This window comes from Bos indicus, chromosome 7 (genome assembly GCF_029378745.1).
Source record: "Bos indicus isolate NIAB-ARS_2022 breed Sahiwal x Tharparkar chromosome 7, NIAB-ARS_B.indTharparkar_mat_pri_1.0, whole genome shotgun sequence".
NCBI lineage: Eukaryota > Metazoa > Chordata > Mammalia > Artiodactyla > Bovidae > Bos > Bos indicus.
In genome coordinates, this window is record NC_091766.1 from 102,341,355 (window position 1) to 102,367,569 (window position 26,215).

Below are 26,215 nucleotides of genomic sequence, written 5' to 3' on the forward strand. Positions count from 1 at the left end.
ATGACTGTAAGCGTATGTTTACCTAATCCCACATGCAGAATGATGCATGGATTAAATACCACTGCACAAGGAGGAATCGCCCTATTCAACTACAGTTAGAGTCCTACCTACTCTAAAACATTTTCCGTTGCTAGATCTGAGAAATCTGTACCTATGGTTTCCCCCTACTCTGGCCTTGGCCAGCACAGAATCTATCTTAAGGGACCCATTTCATGTATTCAGTCTTCAGTTCAGTTCAGTTCAGTCGCTCAGTCATGTCCGACTCTTTACGACCCCATGAATCGCAGCACGCCAGGCCTCCCTGTCCATCACCAACTCCCGGAGTTCACTCAGACTCACGTCCATCGAGTCAGTGATGCCATCCAGCTATCTCATCCTCTGTCGTCCCCTTCTCCTCCTGCCCCCAATCTCTCCCAGCATCAGAGTCTTTTCCAATGAGTCAACTCTTTGCATGAGGTGGCCAAAGTACTGGAGTTTCAGCTTTAGCATCATTCCTAGATCTCATAAGTCTCTATTCAGTCTTATGTGACACTTAATAATATTTCTCTTTGGCCGATTATACTGTCTGCAAACTAGGGAAGAGATGACAGTTTCAACACTTACATATTTCAAATAGTAAAAAGTTTACTAAACAGTTGTGTTTCCATTAAGATGAAGAAAAAGGATAAATAAAGCACATATGTGAAAGTCAGCAAAAGAACAGGCACCTAATACAAATTGAATAAATCTCAGGGACTACTTTTTTTCTGTGGACGACCTTCCCTTACCTATTAATTAAATGAAGAATGCTTTTGAGTTTTCTAAAGAGGAATGCTGTCTCCTTTTGCACTTACTGAAATAGAGCTACACTACTTCAATAACTATGTTCCAGAAGAGCTATGCTTCTCTGAAGGCTTAATAATTGCTGAATTACCAACTCCTGATGGGTTTAAGTGACACCCTCTTAATTTTGAAGCATTCAGGCTCACATCTCTGTTTGAAGCAGTGTTCGAATACACTGTGTCTTGATCTCCATACAGAAAGCTCCGTGTGTAGTTCCCCCCCCAAACCTAAAATTACTGTGATTCACTGAGGTCATGTCCTACTCCCCCCAGGACAAATGTCATCTTGTCTATGATACTAGAGAGTTTTTGATTGCTCAAAGTAGAAAATGTGTAATATCATTCCTTTCCAGCCTAGAATCAAGGAAAACACATATAATAGCACACTGTTAAATTCTGAAGAGTAATAGTAATTTCAAGTAAACATTTAAGTTAAAAATGGCTGCAGGTTAACTATACTTCTTCAAGTCACTCAGAAGGCATTAATGAGCAATGTTCTTTCAAATGTTTCATTGGAAATGTTATCATCATCAGCTACTTATTAATAGCCAACTTTTTATTCTAATAATATTTAGGGTACTTTGGGCAATGTTAAACCTCATTGCTAGTTTAGGATTTATAATTCAGGATAACCTGAATTACCTTGAAATTACTTGCATCACCTCTGAAAAAATAATTTGCTAAGAATATTACTTTACAAGATGTAAGGACTTCATAGAGGATTTATTCAAAATGTTTAGAGGATATACCTTCTCCACTAATTTTAGAATCAACATTTTGAAACATTTTATATGATCACTTTATTTATTCACTAAAGTAAATACTTTTCTGTAGCTTAATCCAAACTAATGCATGTTTTTGAAAACAGTAAAATGGCATTTATTTTAAAATGTCTATGCTTGATAGTTTTGCTTTCATTCCTTTTACATAGTTTGATCTGTCTAAGCTGTAGTTTTGCCCACTGTTATTAGAAAGTGTATAAATTGCAGTCTGGCCAATGATGAAGGAATGAGAAATTATGTTTAGAATTAGTCTGCCAAGTTAATTTGATCAATTTATGATTGAGTTTGTATTGGGCAGATAATCAGTGCTAACATTCTATCCCATCTCTCAAATTCACTGAGGTCTCCAGATAAGAGTAATATATCAGTACATTTTGTGTGCTGAGTTTTTATCTTCACAATTCAGATCACATTCAGAATTTTTATTCTGCTTTTCCCCAAAACAATCAGGAACAGTCTGTAAAAGAGGCATTATAGGTGATGAGACAATTGAGAATCTGATCCATCCCAGTTAAAATTCTGGGTATCATTTAAGAGACTTATTTGAAAACTTGGTCATTGGATGGTTTTCCCCCTGAAGAGAAGATGCCAAGATTATTTAATGAACATCCTATAATTTTATCACATGGTTACTATAGATTTCTTTGAAAAGTTAAATGACTTCACATAAAATTTAAGAAAAAAATGAATTGCTAGCAACTGAGGGAATAGAATATCTTTCTAAAAAAGTAGACAATAGAGATTTATTTTTCAGTTTACTTTCCAAATAAATAATTTTAGGATACTTAGTCAACATTATGGTAATGTGACACTAGAATAAAAGAACTAATGTTAAAATTCTGGGAGAAGAGAAAGAGATGAAAACCTACCTAATACTTAAATTCTGAGTTAAAGTAAGGAGGTAAGAAGGACTGGGACTGGCTGAATCCTTGATCCAGAGAGGAATTTTTTGACTGTAAATATACATTGTCATCAGAATCTTGGGACATACTATTTAATGATAACTCAAAGTGAGGTTGCAAAAACATTATTTTGCCAAGTTTGATTTGGGATTATTTATACAAAAGGTATCAGTCAGAATATTTTGCCTATGAAATTGATCTAAATCTCAGAGTAGATGCAATTATTATTATGGAAAAAATGTTTAATTCTTAATTTATTCTTTCTAGAGATCAGATTACAATGTTTTGGGTAATTAATATTTTTCAAAGCAACTGCATATAAACATTTACACAATAGAAAAAATTGAGTATAAAATTAATCAGGAAAAAGTCTTATAACCAAACTGGATGAGGAAATCAAATTTGGTGATTAGTAAATTTAATGCTGCAAATGAAACAAAGCAGAATATAGGAATTCAAAACAAAGACTGCTGCTTTGAAATTAAACTGACCCTCACTGAATTCAGAAAGAATTTCAACTATATTGAGCAGCCTAGCTTCTCAATTACATTTTCCTTGCTTTCCAAATGTACAATTTATTTCAAATAACCAAATTAGGATATAGATGGTGGCTATTCAAATGTACATATAATATCTTTCTTTGCATAAATATAAGAAGCCTGAACAAATTGACTATTCAGAATTTTTTTGGGGGTGGGAGAGGGCTGGGATGTATCCATCCTATTTTGTAACAAAGCAGGTTAAGAACAATTGTTGGATTTTTTTGTGACTGGGAAGAAATACATTGTTAAATTATCTTCATATATAACACTCAAACAATTTTCCTTTTGCTAAACAACTAATTTAGGACAGCAAGAATTAAAATAGGGTATAGTTCATTCAAAATGGCATAAAAAAGAAGAAAAAGGAAAAACCAAAAGGAACATATAATCAGCTCACCTGGGTAAAGCCTTCATAAGTTCCTCAGCTCTAAAGGAGACATGGATAAAATGCAGATGTGTGTTTTGAAAGGCAAGAATATGAAGTAAAGATTTGAGTACCTTGTCTTGTTCTACTTGGGATTTATCTGGGTTGTCTAAATCCAAAATCTGATTAGCATCTTAATCTTATGCAGTGTCAGGAATGATCTACCATCCTTTAATCATTCTATTATTATCTGTCTTAACCATTCCTAACAGTCTGTTTATTTTCAGATATGCTTTTAGTAAACAGTGCTGCACTGCATGCCTTTGTGGCTTAGGATATTGGATGGGGCATATATGAAACACAGCTGTGATGTTCATGTGGTGCAGATGAAGTGGAAGAAACCCAAACAAAAAGGAAACCTAAATGCTCTGGTGGAAGAAACCCAAACAAAAAAGGAAACCTAAATCAAATCCCTTATGATTATACAGTGGAAGTGAGAGATAGATTTAAGGGACTAGATCTGATAGACAGAGTGCCTGATGAACTATGAATGGAGGTTCGTGACATTGTACAGGAGACAGGGATCAAGACCATCCCCATGGAAAAGAAATGCAAAAAGCAAAATGGCTGTCTGAGGAGGCCTTACAAATAGCTGTGAAAACAAGAGAAGTGAAAAGTAAAGGAGGAAAGGAAAGATATAAGCATCTGAATGCAGAGTTACAAAGAATAGCAAGAAGAGATAAGAAAGCCTTCTTCAGTGATCAATGCAAAGAAATAGAGGAAAACAACAGAATGGGAAAGACTAGAGATGTCTTCAAGAAAATTAGAGATACCAAGGGAACATTTCATGCAAAGATGGGCTTGATAAAGGACAGAAATGGTATGGACCTAACAGAAGCAGAAGATATTAAGAAGAGGTGGCAAGAATACACAGAAGAACAGTACAAAAAGGATCTTCACGACCAAGATAATCACGATGGTGTGATCACTCACCTAGAACCAGACATCCTGGAATGTGAAGTCAAGTGGGCCTTAGAAAGCATCACTACGAACAAAGCTAGTGGAGGTGATGGAATTCCAGTTGAGCTATTTCAATTCCTGAAAGGTGATGCTGTGAAAGTGCTGCATGCAAAATGCCAGGAAATTTGGAAGACTCAGCAGTGGCCACAGGACTAGAAAAGGTCAGTTTTCATTCTAAGCCCAAAGAAAGGCAATGCCAAAGAATGCTCAAACTACTGCAAATTGCACTCATCTCACATGCTAGCAAAGAAATGCTCAGAATTCTCCAAGCCAGGCTTCAGCAATACGTGAACTGTGAAATTCCTGATATTCAACCTGGTTTTCGAAAAGGCAGAGGAACCAGAGATCAAATTGCCAACATCTGCTGGATCATGGAAAAAGAAAGAGAGTTACAGAAAAACATCTATTTCTGTTTTATTGACTATGCCAAAGCCTTTGACTGTGTGAATCACAATAAACTGTGGGAAATTCTTCAAGAGATGGGAATAGCAGACCACCTGACCTGCCTCTTGATAAACCTATATGCAGGTCAGGAAGCAATAGTTAGAACTGGGCATGGAACAACAGACTGGTTCCAAATAGGAAAAGGAGTATGTCAAGGCTGTATATTGTCACCCTGCTTATTTAACTTCTATGCAGAGTACATCATGAGAAACGCTGGGCTGGATGAAGCACAAGCTGGAATCAAGATTGCCGGGAGAAATATCAATAACCTCAGATATGCAGATGACACCACCCTTATGGCAGAAAGTGAAGAGGATTTAAAGAGCCTCTTGATGAAAGCGAAAGAGGAAAGTGAAAAAGTTGGCTTAAAGCTCAACATTCAGAAAACGAAGATCATGGCATCCAGTCCCATCACTTCATGGGAAATAGATGGGGCAACAGTAGAAACAGTGGCTGACATTATTTTTCTGGGCTCCAAAATCACTGCAGATGGCGATTGCAGCCATGAAATTAAAAGATGCTTACTCCTTGGAAGGAAAGTTATGACCAACCTAGATAGCATATTGAAAAGCAGAGACATTACTTTGCCAACAAAGCTCCATCTAGTCAAGGCTATGGTTTTTCCTGTGGTCATGTATGGATGTGAGAGTTGGATTGTCAAGAAAGCTGAGTGCCGAAGAATTGATGCTTTTGAACTGTGGTGTTGGAGAAGACTCTTGAGAGTCCCATGGACTGCAAAGAGATCCAACCAGTCCATTCTAAAGGAGATCAACCCTGGGTGTTCTTTGGAAGGAATGATGCTAAAGCTGAAACCCCAGTACTTTGGCCACCTTATGCGAAGAGGTGACTTATTGGAAAAGACTCTGATGCTGGGAGGGATTGTGGGAGAAGGAAAAGGGGATGACAGAGGATGAAATGGGTGGATGGCATCACCAACTTGATGGATGTGAGTTTGAGTGAACTCTGGGAGATGGTGATGGACAGGAAGGCCTGGCATGTTGCAATTCATGGGGTTGCAAAGAGTTGGACACAACTGAGCGACTGAACTGAAATGCTCTAATTGGGCTCTTGGATGGTGATTTATCTTCATGTGGTAGATTCAGAAGCAGAAGCAGTATGGTGTATGGTATCGTGGAGGTTGCAGACTTTGATTAATATTATTTAAATTTGAGTCCTATTTTCATAACCTGTGTTGACTTCAGGAGGTATCTGACTTCTCCTGGATCAGTGCACTCATCTGTAAAACTAGGATAAATAATAGATAGACCCTGATTTAGAATTTCTGAAATCTTAAATCAATGAAAAAACAGTTTAGAATTTTTAAATAAATGAAATATTTCTATTTAAGCTAGTGTTATATGATATTGATCATAATTATTCAGGTGATCCTTAATGAATGTTATTAATGCCTAATAAAAATTTAGAAGATGTGTCTTGTGGCTTTTGTAGGAACATGAATTATGGTATATGAGGGGTTGGAAGCAAGGGAAGTGATTAAAATTTAAACTGTAGAGATTAATTGTTATGCTGAGAAAATAGGACTTTATTCTTTGTCCAACGGGGTATCTTTTCAAGAACTTTAAGTAAGGGAAAGACTAGAAAAGATTTCTCCTTGTCAATATCTCCTTTGACTGTAATGTGAAGAATGGATTGGGAATAAAACTTGAAGTAGTGGGAAAAGTAAAAGGGATAGGGTTTGGAGATTGTTTGCTGTAGGAAAGGGCAGGGTGAGGGATAAAGTAGGCAAATTAAGGATAACAATACCCAAAGTTCCATGTTGAGTCATTGCAAGACTATTAAAATAGGGCTATAGAAGCAGGGACATGCTTGTGAGAAAAGATACTTTTATTATTTTAAATTTATTTTAAATTTTTTTAGAAAAGATAATTTTAAAACATGTAATATTTAGGAGGCTCTGAGACATCCAAGTAGGTATGTCTGACAGACAGGTAGAGACAGAAATCTGGATATTAAGTAGTGAAGATCTTGCAGAAATATACAGAGTAACAAGAGTAGAAGGCCCAACCTGAAAAATAACTAAACTTTAAAGGACTGAAAGAGGAAATCAAGACTAGATGTACTTTTGTGAAGGCAGCATTATTAAGAAAATTTTGTAAGATATCTCTGGTAAGTGGAAAAATTTTGTAAGATAGCTCTGGTAGAATGAAATACTTGGATTCAAATGTGGCCTCACCTATTTATTAACAATGTGAATGAGTCCTTGGAAGGAAAGTTATGACCAACCTAGATAGCATATTCAAAAGCAGAGACATTACTTTGCCAACAAAGGTTCATCTAGTCAAGGCTATGGTTTTTCCTGTGGTCATGTATGGATGTGAGAGTTGGACTGTGAAGAAGGCTGAGCGCCGAAGAATTGATGCTTTTGAACTGTGGTGTTGGAGAAGACTCTTGAGAGTCCCTTGGACTGCAAGGAGATCCAACCAGTCCATTCTGAAGGAGATCAGTCCTAGGTGTTCTTTGGAAGGAATGATGCTAAAGCTGAAACTCCAGTACTTTGGCCACCTCATGCGAAGAGTTGACTCATTGGAAAAGACTCTGATGCTGGGAGGGATTGGGGGCAGGAGAAGAAGGGGACAACAGAGGATGAGATGGCTGGATGGCATCACTGACTTGATGGACATGAGTCTGAGTGAACTCTGGGAGTTGGTGATGGACAGGGAGGCCTGGCGTGCTGCGATTCATGGGGTCGCAAAGAGTCGGACGTGACTGAGTGACTAATCTGATCTGATCTGATGCAGAGTACATCATGAGAAACGCTGGACTGGAAGAAACACAAGCTGGAATCAAGATTGCCGGGAGAAATATCAATCACCTCAGATATGCAGATGACACACCCTTATGGCAGAAAGTGACGAGGAACTAAAAAGCCTCTTGATGAAAGTCAAAGTGGAGAGTGAAAAAGTTGGCTTAAAGCTCAACATTCAGAAAATGAAGATCATGGCATCCGGTCCCATCACTTCATGGAAAATAGATGGGGAAACAGTGGAAACAGTGTCAGACTTTATTTTTTGGGGGCTCCAAAATCACTGCAGATGGTGACTGCAGCCATGAAATTAAAAGATGCTTACTCCTTGGAAGGAAATTTATAACCAACCTAGATAGCATATTTAAAAGAAGAGATATTACTCTGCCAACAAAGGTCTGTGCTGGGGTCCAGCCCCGGCTGATCCAGGGTATTCGAAGGGGAGATGGCTACTCAAGGCTATGGTTTTTCCAGCGGTCATGTATGGATGTGAGAGTTGGACTGTGAAGAAGGCTGAGCGCCAAAGAATTGATGCTTTTGAACTGTGGTGTTGGAGAAGACTCTTGAGAGTCCCTTGGACTGCAAGGAGATCCAACCAGTCCATTCTGAAGGAGATCAGCCCTGGGATTTCTTTAGAGGGAATGATGCTGAAGCTGAAACTCCAGTACTTTAGCCACCTCGTGTGAAGAGTTGACTCATTGGAAAAGACTCTGATGCTACGAGGGATTGGGGGCAGGAGGAGAAGGGGACGACAGAGGATGAGATGGCTGGATGGCATCACTGATGCGATGGATGTGAGTCTGAGTGAATTCCGGGAGTTGGTGATGGACAGGGAGGCCTGGCGTGCTGCGATTCATGGGGTCCGCAAAAAGTCGGACACGACTGAGCGACTGACCTGAACTGAACTGAACTGAAGCCAAATGTAAAATGGGGATAATGATATTATTATTCATTTGATAGGGTTAAGGATAAAATGAAATAATTGTTAATATTTTATATGTAAAGCCTACGTAAACATTATTAGTATTAGGAGAACAAGCTAATTAGAGTTGTTTTCTACGAAGCTTTATAAAAAAAAAGGATCCATAGTAATTCTTAGAAATATATTAGAATAGGAAAAAATAACCTTTACAAAGTCCAGAAAACTAGATTTAAATTGAACTTATAATTTATTAATATTGATGTTAGATTATCTGAACAAAGAGACTTATGTGACCTTTTAATCATGTTAAGTGAAGTGAAAGTCGCTTAGTCGTGTCTGACAGTCCAGAATACTGGAGTGGGTAGCCTTCCCTTCTCCAGGGTATCTTCCTAACCCAGGGATCGAACCCAGGTCTCCCACATTCCAGGCAGCTTCTTTACCAGCTGAGCCAAGAGGGAAGCCCCAAAACAAAACAAAGCATTTATGTGATGAATATATCATCTAATAGAATGACAAATATGTGTATTATTCATATGGATGTATAAAATGGCTGGGAAAATAAAGAAAAAGGTCATTATGACAAACCTAGTAATTTATACAACATAAGAGTATTTTTCAAAATAATAATAATTAGATACCTCTACACAGGTCTGTATTTTCTCTTGTTATCCCAGAACACACGGTGTTTCGACTGGCTTCCCACTCCTGGCGAGATTCCCACTGAAGCCCTCACTATGACAATGCAGAGCAGATGCTGGTCTGGCCCAACACAGTCCTGAGATTTGAATTTGCACATGGTTGGGGCGTCTTTTCTTTGGAGTTCCAAATCCTCCTAACTATTTGGTGCTGGAACATTTAAGCTTGTTTTATAAACACAAGTAAACCAAGCAAAAAAGTCAAGTAACTCTTACCAGCAAAGCTGTTGGATAAATGGCATTTTAAATCGTTTTTACCCCATTGATGGAGATGACTTCAGCTCACTGCTATCTGAAAGCAGTAATAAATATTTATAAGGTACTCTACTGCGGTGTTCAAAACATCATACTGCTCCAAATAGAGTGTAATTTCAGGCTAGAGTAAAATGGGCAGGATAAAAAGTAAACAAAAATAAGCTTCAGACTGGATCACTTGTCTAGTTCTCTGTTCTAAAATAGATATGAGTACTATTTTCCATTTCTACTGCTGGGTCTAACTTCCACATTACTAAAAATGAAACTACTTCCCGAATTAAGTGGTTAGGAGAATGTTCTTAATCCATCAGGGATAAGACAAGGAATTCCCATGAGCCCAGGAGTGAAAAGTCAGGACATTTTTTCATTCTTTCTGCTAAAATTTGTCTCTTATCAGACTTCTTTAGAAAAATGTTCAGTTCAGTTCAGTCGCTTAGTCGTGTCCGACTCTCTGTGACCCTATGGCCTGCAGCACGCCAGGTCTCCCTGTCCATCACCAACTCCCGGAGTTAGATGGTGATACCATCTAACCATCTTACCCTCTGTCGTCCCCTTCTCCTCCTGCCCTCAATCCTTCCCAGCATCAGGGTCAAAAATGTATCCATTAGCAAAAACTTAAGATCTGCTTTAAAACTCCACAGCCACTCCACTATTCTGTAGAGCATCATTATAATGGGAATTGTGAAAAGGAGAAATATCTGTTGTCCAATGTATGATGTTATCTGCTTACCAGTAAGAGACATGCATTCTTGAAGGAATAAAGTTACAACTGCTACTTCCACCAATGAGTACAATTATATTAATATGTGGATGTCCTTTAGTGAAAACAGTATTCGCCTGGTACGCCAATCGACATTCCCAAGATTTTTACTTTATAGTTCAAAGAACTTTTCCCATATAAAAGAATTCAGGCTGCTGATGACCCGTTTTTCTCATGCCATCATTCACGTAACTTTCCATGTGACCATTTCTAAGTTGGGCAAGTAAATGGAATTACTTGAAAACTCTATTGGATATAATATAAATTGCACACCACCTTTCAGAAGCTGTTTTGAATTCTACCCAAGTGTCCAGGGAAGAAAAAGGACAAGGTGTAGTGTAGGAAAAAAAAAAAATCCTTTTCAGTACTGTTTATTTTTACAAGTGACTTCTTAACAGTTCTCTCCTGATTGAAGAGATTGTCTTTAAAGATGCAGGCTCTTAGCAACATTATTTTTCTGGTCTCCTCAAAGCACACGGTGCCTCTGGGCCTCTCTTCGCCCCTGGGGTGTCAAAGCTCCCAAGCGCTTGGCCCCCTTACTGAGCACCCCTCTCATCTGCACTGATGTCAGACTCTTCAGCCCTCCCTTTCCAACTGCTTTGCAAGTACTTCTGGTTTGCCTCAAGACCCAGATCTTTCACATCTGTAGACAGACACTCCTAATTTTGCACTTTGGATTACTTTGTCCTAGATACTTGTTCTGCTAAGAGAAAACTGGCTGTTTTAAGCCCAGCACATAAATTTTACTCATCATCCCCAGCTTGCAAGCATCAGTTCAGTTCAGTTCAATCACTCAGTCATGTCCGACTCTTCGCGACCCCACGGACTGCAGCACGCCAGGCCTCCCTGTCCATCACCAACTCCTGGAGTTTACTTAAACTCATGTCCATTGAGTCGGTGATGCCATCCAACCATCTCATCCTCTTGCGAGCGTGAGCCTGCACAAATACACCGACATGTGTACACACGTACACATTCAGAACCTAGTAACTGGTTCTCATCCCTAATTAAATTTGCGTTGTGGGAATTTTATTGTGAATAATTAATAGATTTGTTTTATAGTACAGTCTCACCTAGTATTTTGCTATATACGCATTAGCAACACAGTTCTAGGACTATCTGTCTACTGTTGTTTATAAGATTTTAATTGAATTTATTGGCTTATTAAAACTTATACTTTCTCCTTCCATCTAATGGTCTCACCCTCTGTTGCTTCATTCTCTTCTATCTTAATCGATGTCCCTAACCTTATATTTGAAAAAGTTAATCATTTTTCCAGCCAAATGAAAAATTAAAATGCAGAGACTGGTAATGTTAGACAAGTAATAAAAATAGACATTAGACTAGATATGTAACTTTAAATCAGAAGATAAAATTTACTGTATGTGTACATGTGTATATGTTAAGTTTCTGTGTGTATATATATATATAAAACATAATATATATGTATACAAATATATGTGACCCCAACTTGTAAAGATTAAAAAGATTAAATACATTTAAATTATAAAAAATTAAGCCTTCCAAATATGGCAACTTTGTAAAAGGCGTTTGTATTTTTTGTTTACACACTTCTAATTTTAAACGGAGGAAGATGACTAAAATTTGGCTTTTTCCATTTTTCAGAAAACATTTATCAAAACATATTTTAAAAAACCACACATGACACATGAAACAGAAAATAAACAAATATTTTAATGTATTGTTACCTTCCTTTTCATTAGGACACAATCACGGTACTTGAATCTCTAATATTTCTTGTTAGTCCTTCTATTTATGTGGAACTATCCACCTCTCAGAGGTTAGCAATTTAAGAATAATTATTAAAACAATAATTTACTTAGATATTGATTCTCCCTGGGTATAGGATTAAATATAAAAAACTAAACTTATAAATTTTATTGATACTTTATATTTTACTTGGCTATCCTAATATTATGAAAATCTAGAATTTTATGATGTAATCTTAGAATCTATAAGTATAAAAAGTACATTTGGGATAAAGTGGAACTTGGAGTCATTATATTTCATAATAATCAAGGCACATCATTTTCTATATACTTACATAATTCAAATCTTATTGTGTATCTAAATGTCTTATATAGTTTGAATTTTCTCTAAAGTCCTAATATCAATATCTTCATCAATTACTAAGAAAATCATTGTTCATTAGTAAAATAAAGTTTTGTTTAGAAAAGTTAACTTCTTTAAATGAACTTTAGTGCCTAAAATTTTAATTAACAGTATTTGGTAAATTAAATTTAGTCTTATCATCCTTTATTTTATTACTTATTTACTTTCAGTAATAGTTTTTACTTCCTATTAGAGTGAGAATCCTGAACTGTGCAGTACAGACTGTTGTATCAATAATTAAGTTACTTAATTGTAATTATAATTAATTGTATTAACAATTATAACTAGTAATTGTGTAACTGTCACCAATTAATTAATCAATTTGCCTTTAATGGATAAATTAATTAAGTTCACCTTTTAGGATTTCCTTATCTATAAAAAAAAGGGCAGTGAACTACATACATATATTGTTTTTAAGTTCTCTTCCTGTTCTACCATAGAATAGTAAAGAGCGAAATTATATAAATTTATACATTTATAAAAGAACTTTTAAAACAATTTCAAAATAACCTTGTGAAATATAACAGTTCTATGTTACAAAATTGTGAACTACTACAATTTGCTTACTCTAAAATCGTACTGATTCTGTTCTAAAATATAGTTATTGTATAAATGCTTCTTAGAATGTTGAAATAAGGCTAAAATCAAGATGCTGTATTTGAGTTTAATAAACATTATTAGTAATTATTATACAATTTTCTCCTAGTGAAGATACATTCCCTTATCACAAAATGCCATAAGCCATTTTATTTAATAAGTAAATCTATCTGAGATTTTATTTAATATCTGACTTTGGAGAGAATTCCTTTCAAATATGTTTAATTTTAGGGAAAAAAGAAGAGATTTTTAATTTGTCTTAAAAAACAACTTTGAGTATAGTTAACAAATAGATATATTAATTAATTTTATGTTTAAGAGGGGATCTCAGACACAATGATATTCTCTCACTTAAATTCTCCTTCCCTGAAGGTGTGGTATACTGATCACTAATAGAGTTGTTAAAATAAGAAATTCTTAACACTGATCAAAACAGATTAGCAGCAACACTATAACAGTGTCACTGACAGAACAATAGAACCAGGAGAAAAAAGTGGATCATGTAAAGTGGTAAAATGAGCAAAATTCAGCCAATGACAACCAAAAGGACCTTCATAATAATGAAAACATTAAAAATTAAGCTTAAAATTCATTAAAAATATTTTGTCTCATTTTTCATAAAAGGACTTTAGTGAATGGTGAATGCTTATAAGAGGCAATGAAATTTAGGTTTATTTACATTTTAGAATCTACTTCTTTACAACATGATTTCTCTTATTAGAGATACAGTTTTGTGAGATAAAACTCTTGAGCAGAACCCCCTCAAAAAAGTTCAGAGAATGCTGACTCAGATTTGACAAAAGCTGACATTCTAAAGAGCATTAAACATTTCTAATCTCACTTGAGGAATAAGTAGGATTAGAAATCAATTAGACATAGTCAAAGTTTAGTTATTTGATTTAGAGATTGGGGTTCATTCCAATCCAGTGTTTGATTAGCTGATGTGCAATAGCTCGGCTCGGTGGAACAAAGAATGCCTGCTGCTTGCCTTTGGTCAGAACATCCACAACCTAAAATACACCACAGTAAAATGCATTAGGATTTCAAAACTATCACACTTAAATACTATCTCTATTCTTAAAACAATTTAACTAAAATGTAGTAACTTTCACAGTGAATAACAAAAGGAGAAAGTAATAACATCCATTTTCAACATGCAAAATTCAGTACAGTATTTTTAGTTGCTTCATTGAGTTAGTGATTCAATTTTAAAAATATTTCAGAAAGGTATTTTTCCTGATGAAAATAAGGTGATAAAAGAACAAAGTATTTGCTACACTTATATTTTCAAAGTGAAAATGAACCTTTAGAAAAAATTTCCTTTTATCAAATTCTGAAAAAAATCTAATTTCTACTTTTTGAGGTTGAGCATAAAATACAATTAATTCTGTGAAGGCAAAGTGACAAAGGGTTTCAGGTTATCACTACTGTAGTGTACCCCTCTGTCTTTTATACAAAGACACTGAGTTATATAAGACAGAGACAAGTAATTTATCTTTCACTGTACTACTTAAGGCTGCGTTTTAAAAAGTTCTGAGTGCATCTTTGTTAAACAGTTTTGTCAGTCTTATCAAGTGCATTTAAAATGATCAAGAATTTTTCTAAACTTTTATGCAGTTTTACTGATTTTTTTTGAGTTACTTGTTTCAATACTATAAACTATGTCTAATAGTAATATTCCTGCTTCTCATCTGAAATAATGACCACCCATTTTAAGGCCACTGAAAGATCATTAATCTCAGGGAACAGCATCTGAAATAAGAAAATGGCACAGACTCATCATCACTAGAAGTATGTCACAGCAGGAGTAACATAGGACACATCAATTACGTGGTAATCCGTGAATGATGAGGGGCCATAGCCATTCATTCAACTGGTTGAAAACATGTATCCTTGCTACATGCCCAAACCAATACAGTCAGAGAACAATCAATAGGAGAAGGAAATTAAATTGAACTTTACCTGTTCTCTAGTGAACCAGCGGGCATCCTCTATTTCATTCTTGTCAACTTTAATTTCTGTAGACACTGCCACAGCTAAGCAACCAATCATTAAGGAAGAGGGCATTGGCCACGGTTGACAAGAGACATACTGAACATGGCCAACTTTGACTCCACTTTCCTCTTCTACTTCTCTCCGAACAGCGTCTTCTATTGTCTCCCCTAATCAAATGGGGCAAAAGAACAAGTAGCTGATGAACATGCCTTGGACATTTTGTCCTCCAAATGGTTCAAACCTTTGAAAATCACTTTGGACAGAAACCCAGTTCATAGAATCAGAAAGCAGAAGCCTAAAAGTAGATTGGAATTAAAGAAACATTATTTTTTTAAATATACATACAGAATTAAAAAAAAAAAATTTAAATATAACATACAGAATCAAAATGCCAGGAAACTTTTCATTTCTTAAAGGCTTAAATTTGTTACATTTAAAAAATTTTAACATCTACAAATATCCAGTACCTATTTACTATTGGCTAAACATTATGCAAACATTTTATGTATTATCTTGTTTATGTGGTTAACCTTTTCCTCACTAAAATCTTGAAACATTTTTCTTATGTTGTCAAACAACTATTACAGATAACACTTTCCAAAGAGTTAAAAATCAAATAACACTAAAAGTTTAAAAACAGCATAAAATGAAACTCATTTTCTCTTTCCAAATAATTATTCTGTAGATAATTACTGACCCAGCTATGATAAAATAAAGTGATGCCCATAAATGAATTTATATTTCTGATTTATTGAAATTGAGAATTAGACTAAATGGAATAATTTTAAGTTAAGGTTATCTGAAAGTTTAGAAATATTCTGTTATTTAAATATAGCTTTCTATTTCAAATAGATTGGTAAATTTCCTATATAAAATTAATGTATGTTTATAAAAAATATTGAAAAGATAACTTTTACACTAGCATATCTACAAGACCAAACCTAAATAAATATTAGCACACAGTGAATATTAAAAGACCTCTAAAATCAATAAGAAAAAAAGATTAAACAACCAAAACAAAAACAGACAAAGAATTTAAAATATAAAATTCAAGGGGAAAGAAACTGCATGCCTAACACACATCTGAAAAAGATGCTTCATCAGCAGGGAAATAAAAGTTAAAACTACAATGACATACCACTTCATATCCATCAGAATAGCAAATATGGTCCTGATATTCCTAACTCTGTAAAGAGGAGGAATAACAGACATTTCATGTACTTCCAGAGGCAGTGTAAATTGGCAGGGATATTTCAGAAAATAACTTGGCAATATGTGGAAATGATTAAGATGCTCATGGTCTATGAGCTAGCAGCCGTGCTCTCGGATATACACCCTACGAAGGCCAAATGTACACAAGGATTCACTGCAGTGTTGCTGGTAAAGGTAAAAGCTTATAGCAGAATGGATAAATGAATTGTGGAATATTCATAAGTGGGAGGCTACATAGCAGTTAAAAAAATGACCTAGAGCTACTAGAGCAAGCATAGTAATTAGGAGCAGGGACCTAGAGCCAAACTGCCCAGGGCCGGATGCCTGTCCTCTCACTCACTAGCTGTTTGTTCTTGGGCAAGTTATTCAGCTGCTATGGTGAAATAGTAACTACTATGTAAATTTGTATGAGGACAATATGATTTAATATACAGAAAGCCTTTGGAAAAGTTCATATGTTTAGTACTATTATTATCTATCAGTGTAGATTGATACTGGAAATTGAGATTAAACATGTGCTAATTAGATATATTCATTTATTCCACAAATACTTATTGAATATTTATTGAACTTCTACAACATAGGAGGCATATGCACTAAGGGTTTGGGATAGAGCGATAAATAAAACAAAGTCCTTGCCTTTATGGAACTTACTTTCTGGTACTAGCAAATAATAAATACATAAAAAGAAAGGTAGATAAGTAAATACATACTTACATATAAACCCTGTTAGGTGCTGATGAGTGCTCTAGGGAAAAGTCAGACTGGATAACAGGGACTGTGAATGCAGGATATGGGGTTAACTAATTTACTTGGTTCCATCTGGGAAAGTCTCTCTGAAAAGGTGACAACTGAGTCTAGTACAGAAGGAAGTGATGCCTTGGGTAAGAGCAATATATGAAAAAGCAAAGAATTTTTAAAACAGATGAAATTATTCCACTAGTAACAACAAAAATTATATTATTTAAAACACAGAAAATATTTTAAAATACCCCAGTTTTATAACATGATAGGTCATCAGAGATTACTTTCAAATGCTGTCCAAAACTTTTATTTAGAAATCATATGTTAAATGGAAATTACTATAAAAATTATAAAGAAAAGGCGCACCAGGTTCAATAAATCCAGCGAGGCAAGTAAACATGCCCGGAGGAAATCTCTTCTGCCTGCCTAAAAGACATTTGGTCCCATCGGGATGAATAACTTGCATGATTACCACTGGATCTGTTTAAAAAAATCAGATGTATGAATGACAGGAAAAAACAATTTAGACTCATTGTGTACAGTCACTAATAGGATAATACAAATGTGTACCTCCTGTAAGAACAAGACTCTTTTCTAGTTACAAGAGGTTGTTTCTATCTGCCTAAAGACAGTGTTTCAGGGAAATTGCATAGAATACTGTCAGTAAGCTAAAGAAAGGCCATTTTTGTCTTCTTTCTCATCTTAATAGCATAAAAAATAAGCATAAGATAAAAATAAAAAATAAGCATTAAAAAAATAAGCCTCGCATACTGTAAGTATACAATAAATGTTGATTTATTGTAAGTATTGTATACTTATAGTATGTGAGGCTTTTTTTTTAATTAGAAAGAACTTTAAATAACTAATATATAGCATGGATAAAATTCAAATTTTACCATAGTAAATATTTCCTTCCATCCCAATCCTTGTTGTTGTTTGTTGTTCAGTCACTAAGTTGCGTCTGACTCTTTGTGACCCCATGGACTGCAGCATGCCAGGCTTCCCTGTCCTTCGCTATCTCTCAGAGTTTGTTCAAACTCATGTCCACTGAGTTGGTGATGCTATCCAACCATCTCATTCTGTCGCCCCTTTCTCGTCCTTAACAAAGTGTTTTTAAAAGCTAATATGGCTTGATGGTTAAGTTTAAGCCATTAAAAAAAATTAATTTATTTAAATAATATTCTCTGCATTAGTGACTTCTGGAACGATTCAAGAAGTCACTAATTCAGTGAGTTTGCCTCACTAGATTATGACTGAGGATCAGTAATCAAATGTGAAATGCTCTAAGCAGCAAACACCTGTCACTAGGCCATGCGCTTTACTCCCAGACATCCTCAGGTGTGGCTGGGTCTGTCCCTTTTTGCGCAGTTTTAAAGGGCTGGTTTATCAGATTTCCAAGTCCACAGCCAATTCAAAGCAGTGATTGGGAGACAGAAGGTAGAAGCAGACACCAGCAGTATGGAGAAGCTAGCTCCAGGCTGTTTTGGTGATGCCGCAAGAAGGTACTGGACTGTTAGGGTGTATTTTTTTTTTTCTCCCTCTCTTCACTAAATGGATGCAGATGGTGGGCTTTTGAAATCCTGTACCTCAATGCATCAAATTCATGCTAATTAACCCAAGGTTAAGAAATGGTCAGTTATGTACAATGAACTTTACTTAAAAGTCATCAAATTAGGTAATACTTTAATACTTACGGTCTTAATGGTTAAACATGTTTTTAATAAAAAGGTAAAGCTCCTTAGCAACTCAAAATCTTGTCTTTCCAGAATGTCTTATTCCCTGGGGTTTCCAGATGACCGAGATTTCACTGTAAAAGAAAAGGCTTACCAACTCTTGGGTATGATGTATTGTGAACACCATGGAGACTAGGACAGTCTTCTTTTAAGCATACTCTTTTATAGCCACCTTCTTCAATTTTAGTTGCATTTCCACAGGTTGGGCAGAACTTATACCGACTGTGCCAAGCGAGAACAGATCTTGCTTGAGCTACAACCCCTATGACGGGAGCAAAAGAAGCTTTAATTCAATGACAAATGGTAAACAAATTAATACATAAGGAAAGAACATTCTTAAGTTATAATAAAGACATGTACTATATTGTAGGTGTGTGATCAAAGGTTTTATTTTCCTACTTTTGTTATCTGTATATGTCTTTTAAATTAAAAGATTTAAATTCTACAGATGACAAATGAAAATTAGATTTACCTTTAATTTGGACTAATGAAATAAAATTCTCATATAAGATGGATGTACTAACATCCATATACACTGTATTAGTTTAGGCTTTTACCATAGGTGATTTGTAAATTTTGGATATACATGACTCTAGTGTATACTGACTTTACAATAGTGAAGTCACTCACTTGTGTCCAACTCTTGGTGATCCCATCCCTACCAGGTTCCTCCGTCCATGGGATTTTCCAGGCAACAATACTGGAGTGGGTTGCCATTTCCTTCTCCAGGGGATCTTCCTGACCCAGGGACTAAACTCTGGTCTCCCGCACCATAGGCAGACTCTTTACCATCTGAGCCACCAGGGAAGTCCAGGGAAGACTTTACAATAGTGACTTCCATAAAAATACACTACAAAGACAGTTCCTAACTTAGATTTGGACCATAAATGAAATATTACTAGGAAACTGTAGGAATCCATCTCTACTTTCCTTGGTGCCTAAGACAGTACTGGTGTGTGTCACTGTGGAACATATTCTGTTTATAACTGGAAAGTAATAGAATATTTTTTTAAATATTGTGTTTACAACTCTTGTGATTAACTTTGTTTATGACAAAAATGCCCAATAGAATAAATCTTAGACTATGTACACCCTGTCTACAACCTTTACCCTGATACTTCAAAAAATAATATGGCCTGACCAAAAATAGTAGAATTGGGGCAATAAGAGTAGAAATGCTACATTTCAAATGCCTGACAAAACTTCTCTCCCCTAAAACAGATTATTTGGTCTAAGGATTTTGAAATAAAATAACCATAAATAGCAACGTTTTAAACTGGGAAAAATGAATAAGCCATAAATTAAAACAAATGGAACAGTGACATTCAATGAACATAGGCAACATTAAATATCCGCCTGCTCTGTTACTCTGTAATATGTAACTTACCTCAGAGTACCGCCATTATCTCACTCTCATTACAATAAGAAAAGCTAACATTTATTGAGTACTTACTGTGTGTCAAGCACCCAGCAAAGATCTTCACACACATCATCTTATTTAATGTTTAGAGAAACACTATAGTGTAGGTGCCATTATTATCCTCATTTTTGGCAGGAGAAACTGAGGCACACAGAGGTTATGGATCTACATAAGGTTACACAGCAGCTGAGTAAAAGAGCCTCAGTTTCCTTACTGTTTTTTAAGATATTGTAATTACATGCTGCTGCTGCTGCTAAGTCGCTTCAGTCGTGTTTGTGCGACTCTCTTTGAAGCTGTACATGTAATTACATATACAGAGAAGAAATTTTAAACTCATAGTGTTTTTTCCACAGACGTAGAGAATAAAACATAACACTCCCGATTTTGGGATGAGTGTCTAAGAGGTCTCTGGAAGAGCCTGTCAGGTTACCTAAGGGAAAGTGGACACTGACAAGTGACCCCCTTCCTCACCTCCCATTAACTCTTCAGTCCACCGTAGTATACCTTCTACTCCTATTCCACGGACACTCCTCTTGTCAAATTACCAACAGCTTCATATTACCAAACCAAAGACTCTTAAAAAAAATTCTGTATCTTCATCTTACTCAAACTCTCCACAGCATTCAATATATTTGACTAGTAACTCCAAGAAACACTTTGCTCTCTTGGTTTCTACAAGCACATTCTCCTGTTCTTACTTGTGGCCATACTGTCAACATCTTCTTTGATGGCTCCTCTCCTATCTGACCTCTAAAACTCAGGGGGATTCAGGCGATTCTCAGGTTCTCCTTCTTGCTTGCTCTCAAATTTTTATGCAACCTGAAAGTTTCCTGGGATTTAAACACCACCATTGTGTTGATGACTCTCATACAGGTATATTCTAGTTCTTTCCTTTGTTCCAGATTCTGTTTCCCTTCTCTAAAACTTAACATGCCCAAAGATAAAATCTTCATTTATTTACTTCAAGTCTGTTCTGCTTCCCTTGCTCTACCCATGACTCTGTATTATTTTATCAATAAAGCTTATTAGTATCTACCAAATGATTCAAGTTTCAAACTTAGCAGTCCTTCTTAATCTTTCACTTCATTATTATATACTCCACACCCACTCTGTTAACAAGTACTGCTGATTTTCTCTCCAAATATACCTTGACTGTATCACTTTTCCTCCATCTCTCCTATTATCATCTTAACAACTCAGGCTGTAGTCTATGTTAGCATCATCTCTCTCTCACTTACAAGTCTCAACCTACTGTTCAAGCCCTATCAGTTCTACCTTCGTAATATCTCAGAACTCTCCCTTTCTCTCTACTCCACTAATCCAAACCATTGCATTCTCTTACCTGGGCTACTATAATCTTCAACCTCCTCATAACAGGATTCCTGACTTCCACACTTTACTATCTACAGTTCATGAGCTACAAAGCAGCTAGAGTGATTTTCTTTTTTAAAACACAGGCCAGATTACAACATTTAAATGGAATTTAGGTTAAAATCCCTCATTTCTGAGCATGATACATATGACCCCATGTGAACTGGTATAACAAGCAACAGAAAACAAAGTAGTCAAGGTCTTTGCCAGCATGTTTAATGTATAGCAGGCACTCAGTAATCATTCACTGAATAATCAGATGAAACCAGTATGCACTAGGGTTAATTATGGGGAAACTAATCTTGGCTGATTAAAACTGCTGTTACCACCCAGAAGAGTAGTCCTCTAGGGTAAGAATGTCAGGAAGTTTCTACTGAAGACAGCCTAATTTCATTGCTTCCTGGAAAAAGTGTGCTTCCTAGAAATTGCAGATACATGGAATTCTAACCCAGTACCCAAAACCAGATTATTACCAATACAAGTAAACCAGTGTTCACTTCTTACCAGCTTCTTTTTCTTTCAATTGCAGAAGAGCTGGCATTGGTGGATGAAGAAAATAACAATTTTCATGCCTTTGCTTAAATTCTTCAGCAGCAACAGTATCTATACCTAAAGCAAACCAGGCAACCAACCCATCTTCTTCTTCTTTTGAGATTTCCCCAGCATAATTAAAAAACTCTTTTTTCATTTCAAGTTCTACTCCAAGGAAAATCAAGGTGATCTTTTCAGGCTGAGCCAAATAATCCTTTATATCTGTGTAGTTCAGCTGACAAAGCCTGACTTCTGGCTGTTGAAAACTTTCTTTATTGCCTCCTAGAGTAACCAAGGGATTTAAATCTGAGAAAAGGATATAAACTGTGGCTGGATGGCTTTCTTTTGCTAACAGCCAGTCAGAATTATTTCTTTTTTCACTTTTCCGGTCCAGTAGTGTCTTGCTAAAATAATTTTCACATTCTTCCACTTCATTGGTTAGGAACCAAGGCTTCTTCCCACCTTTAGCATTAGCTAATAAGTTAGCTATATGCTTATAACCCCAAAATTTAGCTATATCTAGTGCAGTCTGCCTTGATTTGTTGACAATGGATCTGTCGCATCTATGGATGGAAGCAAAATATAAAATAGCAAACATTTTCTTCAGTATTTATTACAATAAAAATTTCTAGATATACATGATAGTCCCTCTATTTAATAATTACATAATTTCATTTTCTTTTAGAACATAATATATTAATGGAAAGGTTAGAAACCAATCATAAATGATTAAAAGTTAGAGACAGTGGATGATTAAAATTTCTGGAAGATTTGTAAAATAAAAAGCATACATTTTATGTGCTGTAAGGGGATATTAAATTTTTACAAGGAATTTTCAGTAGTCATAGTGGGCAGGTTTACATTTTTTATTTCATAAAAAAATTAGATTAACTGATTAACTGCTTGGCTATTAAGTATGAAAAGTTAATTCCCCAATAAAAAAGTTTTAAATTAGAAATTATGCTATTATATAACAAGACTGTTCAATGAGTTATTTACAAACCCAATACTATAAATATGGCTATACGAAAAATTGAAAAGAAAATACATTATCCATAAATTAAACCAGACACTCTCCAGGTGGCACAGCCTAAAATGTTTACCCTTTCTCAAGCAGAAATTGGACAACATCTGGGTGCCCATTCCTTGCAGCATACATTAAAGCACTCCAGCCATTTTCAGAAGTTTCATTGAGAAGAGATGGAGAATGACTGAGTATTGCTGTTAACTTGGCAATATCTCCTTCTGCAGCTGAATAGTGAAACTGGGATATTATTTCTTGATTCAGACTTCTTTTTACAGAAGACATTTCTTCCTTAAAACAGGAAAATAGGAAAAAACTCATTTACAATTGCTTTCTTGTATCAGTGATTGAACATTATCAGAGTGTTGATATAATTAGAACATTAGTTACGGTTTCTAAAACGATTTACTCTTAAAAAGGTAACTGTCAAGTGTCATCACAGGACACAAAAACTGTTATCAGTTGAGAATTTTAAATGTAATTCAATATGAAGGATGTATACAACAATGTATAAAGAACTTTGGTGGAAGAGTTGAAGGGAGTGATATCAGTGGGATGGGGGATAAGGTAAAAGATATGACAAACAGGAAAGTGTATTGGAGGCAAACCAGAGGGACTCCAATACAGATCAGAGCATGAGGGAAGTTAAAGTAGATAGAAATAAAGCAGGTGATTTTAGCAGAGGACAAGTAGTATTCTCTTAGACTACATGATACTAGAAACAGATCTGTCCTCTCAGGGAAATTATGATCCTATTCAAAGAACTAAGTTTCATGTGAAAAAAATTTATTGCTTTACCTTTCACAGGGATTGATTAGTCCATCAAGGATTGATTTTTGCTCATGGTGTGAGGTAAAGGTCACGATACATTTTTATCCCAATAGATAAAATCCATTTGAATCAGGGTCATTCTCAAATTTATTGTCTTTGTCCCATTATATTGCAGTTTTAGACTTGTCATAAATGAGATGACCATATATTTTTGGATCTATTATTGAACACTGTTCTATTGGTCATTTTGTCTATCCTTGAATCACAGAAGCTTTTAAAATCATTAACTTTGTCTGTTTTGTCACCCTGTTACTTCAGTAAGAAAGAACTGTTCTACGTGTGCGTGCATGTGTGCACACCAAATTGCTTGAGTCGTGTCCGACTCTGTTGGACCCCATGGTCTGCCACCTACCAGGCTCCTCTGTCTACGAGATTCTCCAGGCAAGAATAATGATGTGGGTTGCCATGCCCTTCTCCAGGGGATCTTCCCGACCCAGGGATTGAAACTAATTGTTCCATATCCTCTAATAAATGCTTCCTAATTGTGGGCTGAATGTGGTAGGGCACAACTACCACTGAATTGTGGTAGGGCACAATTTTGGGGGAAATGGTTCATTTTTCAATTGTCTATAAACTCCTCAAAGTACTTTTTTTATGGTATGATTTTTTTTTCTGTGAAATTCTATTAAGAAAATATTTGGGATTCTAACTAGGTTTCTACCTTCTGAGGATAACCTACTGAGGCTATAAAGAAAGGTTATATAATCCATAATTTTTGACAGCAGTTGTCTTTAAGGTTCTGACTACAATTTTGTTTATCAATTGTCTATCAGTAGCAGCATAACAATATTTAAAGAAAAAAATGGGCTGGAGATTAACTTTCTTATTTTGTGTCTGTTCACCTTGCCTGTTCATTATCTGCTACCTATAAATAGGCTAAAACTACTCACAGAAATAGAAACAAAATACTGAAATTCTGTATATAACTTAAATTAGGAGGGGTGGCTTCTGGATTAGAAAACAATTCATTTCTTTGGATTTACCCTAGAATTTACTTCACCATTCTCTTCATATTAAGATTTCTAAACGCATTAAAAACATTATGAATAACAGAAGCTACTTTTCAGGATTTTATTTTGCACTGCTGTATACAGACTCATGTATGGTTTTCCCTTTGAAGTTGCCTTTCCTTAAAATCATATCATCCAGGTTCTTCAGTTTGGTTTACTATAGGTAATATTTAAGTCATGGTCACTTCCTCACTTCCTCCATAGTCCACTCACTCCCGGTTGACTGCAAAATTGGCCTCCAAAAACACAGTACCATTCAGTACCCACAGTGCAATGCTTATGCATAAGGTATTTTCAGGAGAAAAAAGTAGAAAATGTATACTTTGCCCCCTTACGCTTTCTCGCCAGAAAGGCCATCTAGAAACAGAACCATTACTCATTCCAGAACAGCACACAAAAGTCTGAAGTCCAGATCTACTGTTCGATTTACTTTTTCCTTTCTCCTTAGGTTCTTCTGAAGACAGGGTGTTTGAAGGCAGGATGAGGTGATTCAGTTAGCCTAATGCTGCTCTTGCTTTCCAAGAATATGGACAATCCTCAGAGACGGTTTTAAAGAATCTTGACTTTAAAGGGTCTCACACCTTGAGCCAAACCAACACCCAGTTTTATGGGTGTGTGGACCAGGGCCCCTGACTGGTCCAAGGTCACATGGCTCAAGAGACAGGGCAGACCTCACAAACAGCTTTGTCACTGCGGTCACCGACCCGAATTTCTGGGGCATTCCTGAGGGCCAGCTCACCTACCAAACGCTCCCCTCCCTGCCCCATGCACGGTCTCCCCAGCGTCTCCAAGTTCCTTGAATGTCTGTTTCCGTGCCAGGACTGTGAGAATTCTTTAAACATAGTGAAATGAACCCACAGCGAATCCCCACCTCTCAGACTGTGCTGGGTCGGCTGCGCGCCCAGCCCCCTCCCGGAAGCCCAGGCTCTTAAGTCCACACCTGCGTCCGCGCCGTAGCGCGAGGCTGCGCCACACCACCCAGCAGCGCAGGGCCCGTCAGCGCGGAGACGCAAAGAGCACAGAGAACTGGTTACCGGCTCCAGAAGGGGCCCTGGGCCCGCCAACTTGCCGCTGCTGCTACTAACCCACAGGTGACCACAGTAACGGACACCGGGGTTTGTAGTCCAAGAGCCGGGGAAACCCCACACTGCGGCGCCGGATGGAGCCTCGAGAACTTCCGGTGAAGGGCAGGTGTCCGCGCACGGCTTTATGGGAGATGTAGTTCGAAGGTCACACACCGAAGATGAGAGAAAGCTGGGGGCTGGCGGGTGGAGGCGTTGGGAAGCCAGGGCTTGAAGTCCAGCGGTGAGGACAGGCTTCCTAGCGGTGAGTGAAGGGCTGTT

At 36.4% G+C, this 26,215-nt stretch overlaps 1 protein-coding gene and 1 long non-coding RNA gene across 9 annotated transcripts in view; one reads left to right on the plus strand and one right to left on the minus strand.

Moving 5' to 3' along the window:
• Positions 1-11,946: 11,946 nt before the first annotated feature.
• NUDT12 (nudix hydrolase 12) lies at positions 11,947-26,038 on the minus strand. Of its 4 annotated transcripts, XM_070794107.1 has the most exons (8): positions 25,813-26,013; positions 23,111-23,322; positions 21,981-22,570; positions 18,780-18,947; positions 17,319-17,432; positions 16,926-16,986; positions 14,964-15,163; positions 11,947-14,011 (listed from the first exon to the last, which is right to left on the minus strand). In XM_070794107.1, the coding sequence occupies exons 2-7, from the start codon at positions 23,314-23,316 to the stop codon at positions 15,013-15,015; spliced, it is 1,290 nt and encodes a 429-aa protein (XP_070650208.1). In that variant the 5' UTR covers positions 23,317-23,322; positions 25,813-26,013; the 3' UTR covers positions 11,947-14,011; positions 14,964-15,012. The 4 variants fall into 4 exon arrangements, with proteins under 4 accessions (XP_070650208.1, XP_070650207.1, XP_070650205.1 ...); XM_070794106.1 differs by lacking the exon at positions 16,926-16,986 and having other exon boundaries at positions 25,907-26,038; XM_070794104.1 differs by lacking the exon at positions 16,926-16,986 and having other exon boundaries at positions 25,813-26,008.
• A 36-nt stretch (positions 26,039-26,074) lies between these two features.
• The window catches only part of LOC109562363 (uncharacterized), a 537,301-nt gene continuing 537,160 nt past the window's right edge, over positions 26,075-26,215 (plus strand). For 4 of the 5 annotated variants that reach the window (XR_011567828.1, XR_011567831.1, XR_002181174.2 and 1 more), the window contains exon 1: positions 26,075-26,198. This is a non-coding gene — a long non-coding RNA (uncharacterized lncRNA). The remainder of the gene's footprint in view (positions 26,199-26,215) is intronic. The other variant, XR_011567832.1, reaches the window with a different exon arrangement.